Genomic DNA, 12,401 nt, shown 5'->3' on the forward strand with positions numbered 1-12,401 from the left:
TCATCAAAACAAGGAGATCTAAAAGTTTGAGTTAACAAAATAGGTCCCTGCCATTAGACCCCTCACGTTCCGAAGCACTGAGGACAAAATTAGTATCATCCAAAATCAACCAAGGACACCTATCTCCAATCTTCATGAATTTAGTCCAAAAGTTTTTTTTAGCATGGAAGTAAGGCGGGCCATACACACAAGAGAGAAGCCAGGGGTGGGAAGGGGGGTTCGAATAGTGTAACACCCTAACTATTATAGGCGTGTTAGCGTGATTTTTAACGTACTGTGCAGCTTGTTGCCAATCAACGAGGTTATTGGAAATCGTGAATAATTAAAATTTTGCATATATAATTAAAACATAACATATTACATTTATAAAATTATGGGATCCCGTTTACAAAATACAGTTACAAAAGTTTACTATTCATTTACAAAATATTTGTCGCCAAACGACTAAACAGTAAAAGCCCTAATGTCCTGAGGATCGTACGCTCCAGGCCTAACCGCCCCGACATGTACAATCTTCACCTGCTCGCTCTCACGGCTCCTTAGCTTTAGCATTGCCCTTACCTACACGTGAAGATAGCACTGTGAGTCGATAGACTCCGTAAGAAAAGCATAACATAAAAACATACTAATATCCCAAGTTATAATCAGGCGCCCATACACTTAACCATAACCCTAACTGAATTAGGATCGATCTTGACAAAGTATGACTAACCGCGAATCCAGCTTATACTCAGTACTCTAATCATACTGATGTGGCAGCAGTTAACTCATACTATCTGATAGCCTAGCATATATCTGTTGGCATCTCGGTGCATCTCTATGTACACCTCACTGATGCCCTGATATGCTAATCTGAGGGCTATAGATTTGCCTATTCTGACGCCAACTAACATGTACGCTAAACATGTATAAACATATGCATAATATTATACTAATCTTACCTTGATTCCGAATTCAGGTGTGCCGACCAACCTGAGTAAAACAACTGCTCGACGAATTATAGGCTCCTAAATCACATCAATCATAACATAGGTAAGTGACACACTAAATCACTTTCTGGGGACTTAAACTTGAAACTAAAAGTTTCCCTATCGATAAATAACATGGCAATACCCTAAACATCTCAAAAATGGAAAAAACTAGGGTTTCCAAAACTGCCCCAACCAGTAGACCGGTTCCCAACCGGAATTCCGGTTCTGGGGTGTATCCTGGGGACCAACCGGAATTCCGATTCCTACAGGTCCCCCTGAACTAGAATTCCGGTTTAGTGCAGGAAACTAACAAAAAATCATAACTTAACCAAATCAACCCCAATTCACATGAAACCTTCTAAACCTGCTATATAGACCACGAGGAACATATTCAAAGCAACAAAACACTTCTACAAGCTCAGAATCAAGATTTGTCAGTAAAGCTCCAAGTTTGAGTTCTAAACTCAAAACTTGATTAAATCTACTAACAGCCAACAAATCAAGCTTAAAACAACATAATCTAACCTAATTAAACCTCTGAAAGCAACAACAAACAACAACAACAACCACAGTAGCTAATAACTCAATTCATGCAAAATTTCATTTTCTTAAAACTCAATGAAACTTAAGAGGACATAGTCAAGAGCTTATCTAGAGCTTGGATTCACTTAAAATCTGTTGTACTCTGCTTGAAATGCTGAAGAACAAATGAATTCCCTAGCTGGTTTCTAGGGTTCACGAGAGAGAGAACTTTGAGAAGAGAGAGTTTCTTTTTCCCAAATTTTTCTTATTTTTGAAATAATGAATAAAAGGGTTTTATTAAAGACAATATCAACATGAAATTAACTTAAAGATTTGACTTAATTAACTTAACTAAAGTCACAAAAATGACAAAAGGCTAATGGGGAAAAATGATCATTTTGCCCCTCCCACACTAAAAGTAAAAAAGGACACTTAGGGTTATTTTGGGAAATTCTAAAATCCCGACTAATCCCAACATTCTCAATGTCTAACTATGTCGCCCCACTATACTAAAATACTAGGATGTGATTCTAATAGCCAAACACCGCGTTCCAATGTTGCCGGGCACTGAGTATGCAAAAATTATGAGATTTCTACATATGACATATAAAATACATTCTGAATTCAAATAAATCACCATAAATTAATAATTTAAAATTGTTAAATAATTTCCATAATTAAACCTTAATTATCTGCTAATTTCTAAATTAAAGCTAAGCGGTCTTTACAAATAGACTAGACCAGAGATATGATTACGGAACAAAAGATACACTCAAATATATATTTATATTTAGCTCTAAATATTTCCTTAGAGCTAAATATAAATATATATCTTAAACAAAATTATAACACCATTTAAAAAAAAACAAAATAAAAAAAATAAAATTATAAAGTATGATTAGAATTTATTTAACAATTTAAATAATCATATAAATAGTAATTAAAGCTATTTTATTTATATGCTTTTTTACACTATTTTTTATTATTATTATTAGTTTAATTCAAAACACATATATCACTTGTGTTTTGTTTCAATGTAAAAAAATAATAATAAATCAATATAACTATAAATTAGACACTAAATAAATTAAAAAATACAAAAAATAAAAACAAAGAAGAGGAGAATATAAATTGTTTGTATTCAAATTTATAATAATTGGTTAGACAAAAAAATTATTTAATTAGATAAAGTAAACATATATAAATAAAAAAATATAATAATTAGATAAACTAAAAAAAATTGATGAACTAAACGGATAAAAAAAAACATAATAATAATATTATGACAACTATTAAACAACCAATTGGCAATCTTTTAGATTTTTTAAGGAAAAACAATATAAATAGAGCACAATAAATAAATTAAAAGGATAAATAAATTAAAAATTACAAAATAGAGAAAATAAAATTTTTAAAAAATAATAATATTTATGTGATATATACATATAAAAAAGAATATAATAAAATAAAATAAATTTATTTTTTCTAAACAATTGATTGGACAAATTATTAGATCTTCTTCTTTTGTTTTTTTGCTAAATTATTTTAGGTCATATTACAAAAACATAAATATAATAAATGTATAGATGAAAGTAAAAATAAATGTTAATCTCTTAGTCTATATTAGTTAGACATGATTTGTTTTAATAAATAAAATAATAATTATATATATTTATTGTGATTATTTATTTTGCTAAATAATTATAAATATGTGTTATAATTTTGTTTTAGAAATTTTTTTTTCTAACATATATTCAAGTTTAAAGTTATTTGTAATGATACTTTAAAAATTTATATTTAATATTATTTTTTTACAAAATGTTTCAATTTCCTTTTTTTTTAAAAAAAAAATTAAATATTTTATTTATGAACTAAATATTTTTATTATATTAATAAAATAATATTATAATAAATAATATAGATTTTAATGTAACTTTTAGTATTGGACAAATTAGATTTCAAAAAAAGGGTTTTTTCATCGTGTTCATGGGTTGATTATGGGTTAATGGAGGATAACTTAGTAAAAATTTGTTATGGGGGTGGGGTGAATATGTAATATTTGAGTAATAATTGAGTTCTATTCTAGGTACTAAAATGGGTTTGGTTATTTGGAGTTGTTAATGTCTTTTATAGAGGTGGAAATTTATACCGCGGGGATGGGTAACCGCGGGGACCCGCTCCTAATGGGGTGGGGATTTCCCGTCTTGGTGGTTAATGGGGCGGTGGTGGAGGACAATTTCAATATCCGAGGCGGGGATGGGGCGGGAGTGGGGATAATACTATCCGCACCAAATCCGACCCCGATATAGATATATATAATTTCATTTTTATTCTTAAAGTATGTATATCATTGATAATCAAAATTATCATCCATAATCAAAATTATATATCATATGCTTAAATTATGAAGATCTAATGACGATAGTGAACTGATGATCATTGTGGATTACATGTGTAAAGATTTTTTCTTCTCGATTCTTAATTTCATCTTTGTTTACTTTTTAATTTGTTGGGAGACTTGAGAGGTATGAGACTATGATCCTATACTTGGATTATGATTTTTTTGTTTTGTTTTTTCAAACTTTAAGACATAATTTGTTTTTATTTTCTACTAAGTTATGCTTGCATAATAAATATTTGTGAGAATATTAGTTTAATTTTTTTTTTAATTATTTAATTTTTTTTCATTTTACCTTAATGGATATCCGATAAGTTTCTTATAACCGATGGGTATTCCCCTACCCCGAATCCATTGGTTATTAGACGGGGATGGTGCAGGATGGGGTTATAAATAGGTAGCAGGGATGGGAGCGGCGATTGCATTCCCCGTATATTAACCGCCCAATTTCCATCTCTAGTCTCTTACTCTATAAATATGAATTTATAAGGGTATTGACTCAGTGTTGTGAATATTAATACTAAAATAGTACTTTTTTAGTTTTGATTTAATACTAAATTTAAATTTTAACATTAGAGCTACCCTATATAAAAAATTATTGGAATAATTTTATTGCAATGACATAATTGTAATAAGATAATAATATTATCACTAATTATTAACTACAAATAAAGTAATCTAACAAAATAACATTTTTTATTATTAAATTATAAAGAAAATGTAAATAGGTTGGGTCCCATCAAAATTATTTGCAGGAAATAACAAATAAGAAACCGACAACTAACAGTTCTCACAACAATAGTCATTTCGCGGAAACCGAGCTAAGACATCCACCTATAACAGAAGACACCAAACGGCAACCTGTCCATATCTCATTTCGCCGTTAAAAGTAACGGAAAGCAGTTGTGGGCCTGGGCCTGGACCTCACTCAGGTCCCGAGGGGAACCTCACGTGGGCCACATACACGCACTCTCCATTACTCAGTCAGCAACGCCACCTGTCCTCTCTTTCTCAACCTTTCAAACGAGGCGGCCCATCTCACGCGCCCCCACGCGTCATTTAAAACAAGGTCGGTGCAGCGAAACCCTCCTACACGACACCTCACTATCCTCTCTCTCCCCTACTGGGCCCCACCTACCCTTCACGTTCTCATCTCTTCATTTCTTTCTCTCTATATATATAACCCCTTCGTTGCTTACAATACCAGACCCGACCCGGTTTATTATAGAGACCCGATTAGAAAAACAAGATCAAACCTCCTCCTTCTTCTTCCTCGGAAGAAAAGGTCACCGGAAATTAAAAAAAATATTCTTAAAAAGAAAAGGAGGGTTTTCACGATAAATATTTGTTTTTTTATTATTATTTTTCTTTTTTATATATAATTATATATAGGAAAGCTAATTTAATTAAATAATTTTGGCTATGGCGACGGAGGTGTTGAGGCCACAAGATTGTTTGATTGACCGGATTAGAGTTCCTCCACCGGTGACGTTTTCTCGCCGGAGGAATAACTATGGATATCCTAACTCGACTTGTAACGGTAATAATAATTATTATTATTATGGAAATAGTAACGGTAGTAACAGTTACGTCAACGGTAGATCTAGCCGGAACCGGTTGGAGAAGCCGGAGCAGAGGAGATCGATCTCGAAGAGGTCGAGCTCTGATGATCTTAAGACGGTGAAGCTGGATAAGGTTACAATTTTGAGGCGTGGTGAGTCGCTTGATTCGAAGATCAAGAGCGAGCCTTTGATGAAGGAAGCTGGTGGTGGTTTGGCCGTGTGTGGTACTCAGAGGATTGGTCCTGAGCCAAAAATGGTGCCGAAGAGGGTAGGGATTGTAGATCTGAAGTTTCCTGTGGCCGGAAAGGTCGACGTGTACGCTGGATCTGCTTTTGCGTTTTCACCGGCGCCGGGTTCGCTTCCTTTGCCGTCGTTCTCGAAGATGAAGCAGGTTCCGACTATCGTTGATGATTCTGCTACAAGAGATCTGAGGCGTTTGCTTCGAATCGAATGATATGTCACGAAATGAACTATAATAATAATAAAAAAATCAACCAGGTGAAGATCCAGATCTGAAGATCGGAAAAAAAGCTTTCTCACTTCTCCCTCTCTCTTTATCTTTCTCTCTTTTACTCAGTTACGTATCTCTCTCGGCTTCAAGGTCTGATTCTTTCCGTTGTTTTTTGAAAACGGGGAATAGATCTGAAATTTCGAGAAAATACGGGACAAATTAGATTTCAGAAAAGGGGTTTTTCATCGTGTTCATGGGTGTTGATTATGGGTTAATGGAGGATAACTTAGTAAGAAACTTGTTATGGGGGTGGGATTAGTATGTAATATTTGGGAAATAGTCGAGTTCTATTCTGGGTTTGAAAATGGGTTTGGTTATTTGGAGCTGTTAATGTCTCTATGCTCTGTAAATGTGAATTTGTAAGGGTATTGACTCGTGTTGTTCCATTGTATGTCTTTGTATTGTAAAGGAAGAAGAAGAAGAAGAAATTAAGGAGTTAGGGTATAATTATGGGCAGATATGAAAATCATAATTTCTAATAGGTATCTTCCATTTGCGTTTCTTTCTTTCAGTTTGTTTTTTTATTAACTTTTCTGTATCTCTATCTATGTGTTCTTCTGTAAATATAGCTTGCTAAAGAGGGTGATGAGTCCTCTGTTGATAATAAATATTGGAGATTTCAGATTCAATGAACTTATTTTCTTGTTATTCTTATTTTTCTTGATGGGTTTTTCTACATCTTTAGCACGGAAGAATTTGTAACTTGTTTTAATTTTTTTGAGTCTGTAGAGCTTTAATCTCTGATTTTCGATTAGGGTTTTCTTTGTTCTTGTCAGTAAGCTGTTCGGCATGGAAGTAAATGGAATTTCTTTTCAATTTTTTGAATTTGTAACTTTAATCATTGAGATTCTATTAGGTTTTCTCTTGTCGATAAAGCTGTTTTCATTTCAGGCAAAGAGAAATAAAGAAATGAAAAGAAAAGAAAAAGCAAGTTTTCATCATTTGTTTCATGTTTTTGACTCTATAGCTTTAAAGCTATGAGATTCCATGTTATGAAAAATCTTTCAATCCACACAAACAAAAATTCGTGCTTGAAATTTCAGCCTAAATTTTCATGTTTTCTAACTTAGGTCCATACCTCTTTGGTGTAGAATTTTTCTTGTGTGATAGGGCGTAAAGATAAAGCTCTGAGGTGTGGTCAATTAAGTTCATATTAGGTGTTGCTTGTCCTTATTTGTGATTGTGTGGTTTGAAATCTTGATTGGGTACCAAATGGTTGTCCTCATAATGGGTTTCCCTGCAATCCATAAAAGTGTCATTACAGCTAGAAAAATTATTGCCTGTATTTAAAGGTACCTAATTTGGATATTCCAATTTCAATAATAACTTAACACCCAAAAATTTGACTCTTGATATTTTGTATTGCTTGCTTTAACCAACTAGTTTCAATTTAACATGCTTCTTGAAAAGGATTATAAAATTAGAAAGAAAAATAGTAATTAGAAAAATATAAAATTAAATGTGTTTCTTTACACGAAACCTACCCTTCATTACTGCTATTTTATTAACACACCTTTTTTATTTGGAAATAAGTAATTAATTATAGTCAACATAGCTGCTACTTATCAATCTTTTATGGTTGAGTTGGCTGAAATTGCTAATTGACAGTTTAACTCGTTTTAGACTAGGAAAATAGTCCAAATTGGTGACTTCACATGCCCATTTTGTAATGCATTATAAGTTAATGGATAATAGGCTCAATTTTACCTAATTTTTGTAAGTGTGACCTAAATATATTGTTGAAAAGTCAAAGGTCTTGGATTAGGTAACTTAAATTTGTTGAATAGTCAAAGGTTTTGGATTAGCTACCGTAATGTTTTATCTACTCCAAGTTTAATAGTTATAGTCTCTATTAACAACCTTGAACATTGTTCTTGACTCTTGGGTCTCCCTCTCTCTTTGTTTTTTTTTTTAGTGTACAAAGATTATGAGGTATTGAGTTTTAAAAAATTTATTAACTGAAAACATCAAAATGTTATTTTTAATTTTTAAAAATATTTTTTTGTCTAACATATTAGATTTTATATTTTTGCTCATATATTCGGATCTTAAACCCGGAACTAAACCCGAACGTGGACTCGGATGGATTCATGTCATAGTATGATGTTAAAATATTGATTACTTTTTAAGTAAGAAAAAATTTTAAAATAATTTTAAAAAATTTGTGCCAAACACCATTAAATTATTAAAATGACAAAAAACTGTTTTCTATTATCAATTTCGAAAACACAATTTTAAAAACTAAAAACTAAAATCACAACCAAAATAGGCTTATATATTTTTAGGATTTTTTTTCGCCAATTTTTTAATATATACTTTTTCAATAATCAAATTCACTCACAAGTAGTTTGTCTAAAAATAATAATTATAATTACACAAATTGAAACCAAAATAAAAATTGACAATCTAATAGATAAAATACATCTCTTTTTTTAATACTCAATTTTTAACTAATAAACAACCTCAAATTAGTAAATCATTTAAGTTGCATGAAATTAAGTATTTGTGTAATATCCCAGAAACTTAATTATGAATAATTATAATTTACTATATATTATAGATTAATTAAATAGTAATAAATATGATTATGATCTTACTAACTTAATTAGCATAAATTATAAATTTTCTTATAAGTAGATAAATAAGCATAATTTGATAATTACGAAGATTTATTTAAAATATGTGGATATAATGTAAGTTATTTTTGAAATAAAAATATTTTCAAGTTCTGCGACCCTAGAGACCCGATTGGAGGCCAAAAATATCACAACGGTATTAGTTAGAAATATTGTTGGGATTATTGAGATAAGTTAATTTTAAAAATACCGAAGTATTTTGAGGTACTCAGAGTTGACCAAATACCCTAAAGGAAAGGTTTCTTAGTGACTAAAAATAATAAAATAATTATTAATACTAAAATTTTTATTAATATTATTCTTAATATTATATTATTAATATTATTATTATTATTATATTTTTTTTAAAACTTATCAATTTTGATAAGTTCACATATATTATAAGTTTAAAAACATAACAGTACGAAACGAAACCCTTCTCTCTCAGTTTAACGAAATCCTCATTCCCTTCTATCTATTTTTTTTTTATTTTCAACTCGAAACCTAGCGATCTAAACTCATGTAGTAGCGAGATAGCAAATCCTCGGAGAGGGAGCTTAAGGTGTGCTATAATTTTGTTCTAAGCTAAAAACAATTAGTTTTAAGGTACCCACATTATTCATACAGAGGATGATACCACCACTATTTAAAACGAAGTTATTTCTCATTCTACTATTCTTTCCCTAATCCTCAATAAAAAGAATGTTATCATACTGATGTTATAGACAAAGTCATTGAGAAAATTATTTTCACTTAGTCATTTGCAATATTTTCTCTATGACTTAGACAATGATCATTTTCTTTATCCTGAAAATGTAACTAATATTTTTATTTTTGAAATACAGGATAAAAGAAAATTCATTTGTGATACTGGATAGTCAATAATATTGAGTTGGTAAGCCCACCTGAGGAGACTTGACTCCAATTTGCCAAGACTAATCAGATTCTATCTTTCCTTCCTCTCTTTTATTTTTAGTATGTTAATTTTTATTTTGTTAGTTTATTTCTTCCTTTATTTTATTTTTCTAAGAATCAATATCATATTATTTTGTATTTCCTCACTCTCTAAGTCTAAATCTAGCTTTATCAGAGTCAGTATCACAGTATAATTAGCATCTTTAGCCTTTATAGGCAAGCGCAGATATAATTAGCATCATCTTTAGCATCTTTAGCATGTTATTTATTAATTAGCATCATCTTTATTTTATTTTTCATTTCATGCATTTCATACATATAATTTTAAACAATGAGTACATTGTCTTATTTTGGTTGGGAGTCAAGCATGCTTATTAATTTTTATCATATTAATAATTTCATGGTTAATTTTTTGAAAAATGACTCATTTATTTTTGTAAAATATTGTTTTCAAGCCAATTTTTGCTATCTTTGTCACTTGAAATTTTTCTAGAGTTATAAAATGCACATGCCAAACTTTGTAGTAAGATGGTTATTAGTACATATTTGCTTAGGAAATTTACCAAATTTAATATTTTTGTGAGTTTCCAATTTTCATTAATTCTTAGAAATAGTTAAATTATTTTTATGCATCAGCAGTTGGGAGCTTGATGTATGCAATATTGTGTACAAGGCCTGACATATGCTATGCTGTAGGGATTGTTAGTCGTTACCAATCTAATTTAGTTTTGGAACACTGGATTGTTGTAAAGTACATTCTCAAGTATCTTCGGAAAATGAGAGATCTCATACTTGTATATTCCAGTGGAGAGTTAAATCCTACTAGATATACTGATTCTGATTTTCAATCAGACAAAGATAGTCGAAAGTCAAAATCTGGGTCAATATTTACTCTTGGTGGAGGAACTATAGTCTGGAGAAGCATCAAGCAAACCAGTATTGCAGATTCAACCATGGAAGCTGAATATATAGCAGCTTCCGAAGTAGCTAAGGAAGCAGTTTGGTTAAAGAAATTTTACACTACTTTGGAAGTAGTTTAAGAAGTAGAAAAACTAATGGTGCTCTACTGTGACAACAATGGAGCGATGGCCAACTCTAAGGAACCAAGAAGCGACAAGAGAGGCAAGCACATTGAGAGGAAGTATCATCTACTAAGAGATATAGTAAAGAGAAGTGGTGTGACGGTCTTGAAGATCAAATTGGAACATAACCTCGCAGATCCATTCACAAAGATGCTACCAGCGAAATCTTCATGGGTCATATAACTAATATGGAACTAAGGGAGATGCCCAGGGATTGATATAAATAAAATAATTGTCTTTATTTAACATGAAATTTACTATAAAAGACCTAATTCATATCATAACAATGATCAATAGTAGATCGACCTAAATCCTGAGTAATAATGAACTCTTGTTCATGTTATTAGTTTCTTTGATTTACTCGTTAAAGTTTCTCAAAGAAGATGATTCTTACAACTTCTGTTTTAGAAATCTAATAATGTGGATGATTGGGATCATGATCTACAATTATAGAATCCTAACTTTCGTAATGGATCGAATGTCAGTTCACTTTAAGTAATAATTCTCGGACTGAAAAGTTGTGCACAAATTTAGATGGGATCTAAATTATACTTTCACTAGTGAATTAATGGTACTAAAGGATACAGAAGTAATTAGAAGGGTAAAACAGGAATTTGACCAAAACTAATTACGAACCAATACATGGAGGGCTAATTACTGGAATTGATTATATCAATGGATAATGCAGTAAAACTCAGTAAATATAATTCTATGATTACTGAGAGTTCAATTCTAAATTTATAGTGGAGTAATTTTAGAATTAATAAATAAAGATTATTTGTTGATGAGACTCAATAAATAATCTAATTTATTGGAGCTTAGAATTATAGGTTCATGGTTCCGAATCGCAACCTTGAAACTGTTGGGAATTATTTTACCAGGATCTTAGATCTACTCACAAGTATGTTTATTAACATCCTAAATATGAACTTTCTAAAACGATAAAATAAACACATATAAAGTTAAGAAAACCTTACATTGATGCAGCGGAATAAATGTCTCCTTCCACTCAGATCTCTAACCCTTGATTCCTTTTTGTAGCAGAGTATAATCAAGATCTGAGCCCGAATCTCCTTCTTCTTCAAGCTTTGATCCTTCACAGTCTTCCAATCTATGATTGAGTTACTGCTTGCTGTGTGTGGGCACTTACTCTTTCACTAGGGTCACGAAAAAGATGAAGGGAAAAGAGAGAGAGGTATTTCGGCCAAGGTAGAGAGTGAGGAAGGCTCAGTTTTCTGAAGAGAGAAATTTCTGTCAGAAAGCTTTGTTTAAAACTTGTTATTTGACTGAGCCATCACTTTCTATTTATAGGCAACTACTAGGTTTAGGTTAGGATTTATTTGGCATTAAAATAATGAAAATATTAATTTGAAAAAGCCTTTTAAGTGGCCGGCCATATGGTGTTAATGGGCCTCACTTAATTTTGCAATTTTATCAAATTTTATCTCTATTTTCTCAAAAACGCCAATTTTCCAATTCTAACATTTTAAATGCCAAAACTAATTATTTAATAACTAAAATAGATTATTAAATAATATTGTCATTTAATTTAATTATTAATTAGACATAAAAAGTCCATTAATAAATAAATAAACCTAGAAAACTCTTTTCCTTACAATTTCACCCCTGCTTAGTGAAAATTCATAAAATTAGACATAGTCTAACTTTATAATTATAATTGATCAATCACGAATCAATTAATGAGTCTTACAAGCAGAATGTTCTCAACTAGAATGGGGACCATGGATCTATATGCTGAGCTTCCAATAAGTGAACCAAATTTACCAAGTAAATTCCTACTTATTAATTCTTCGTTGAATCCACT

The 12,401-nt window shown here is 30.9% G+C and overlaps 1 protein-coding gene across 1 annotated transcript; it reads left to right on the forward strand.

The window, feature by feature from the left end:
- The first annotated feature begins 5,079 nt into the window (after positions 1 to 5,079).
- On the forward strand, positions 5,080 to 6,593 carry LOC115723028 (uncharacterized). The gene has a single exon (XM_030652427.2). It carries the CDS (start codon positions 5,314 to 5,316, stop codon positions 5,905 to 5,907), a length of 594 nt encoding a protein of 197 aa, XP_030508287.1. The 5' UTR covers positions 5,080 to 5,313; the 3' UTR covers positions 5,908 to 6,593.
- Positions 6,594 to 12,401: the final 5,808 nt, after the last annotated feature.

The sequence above is a fragment of the Cannabis sativa genome, chromosome 9 (genome assembly GCF_029168945.1).
Source record: "Cannabis sativa cultivar Pink pepper isolate KNU-18-1 chromosome 9, ASM2916894v1, whole genome shotgun sequence".
In the NCBI taxonomy this organism is placed as follows: Eukaryota; Viridiplantae; Streptophyta; class Magnoliopsida; order Rosales; family Cannabaceae; genus Cannabis; species Cannabis sativa.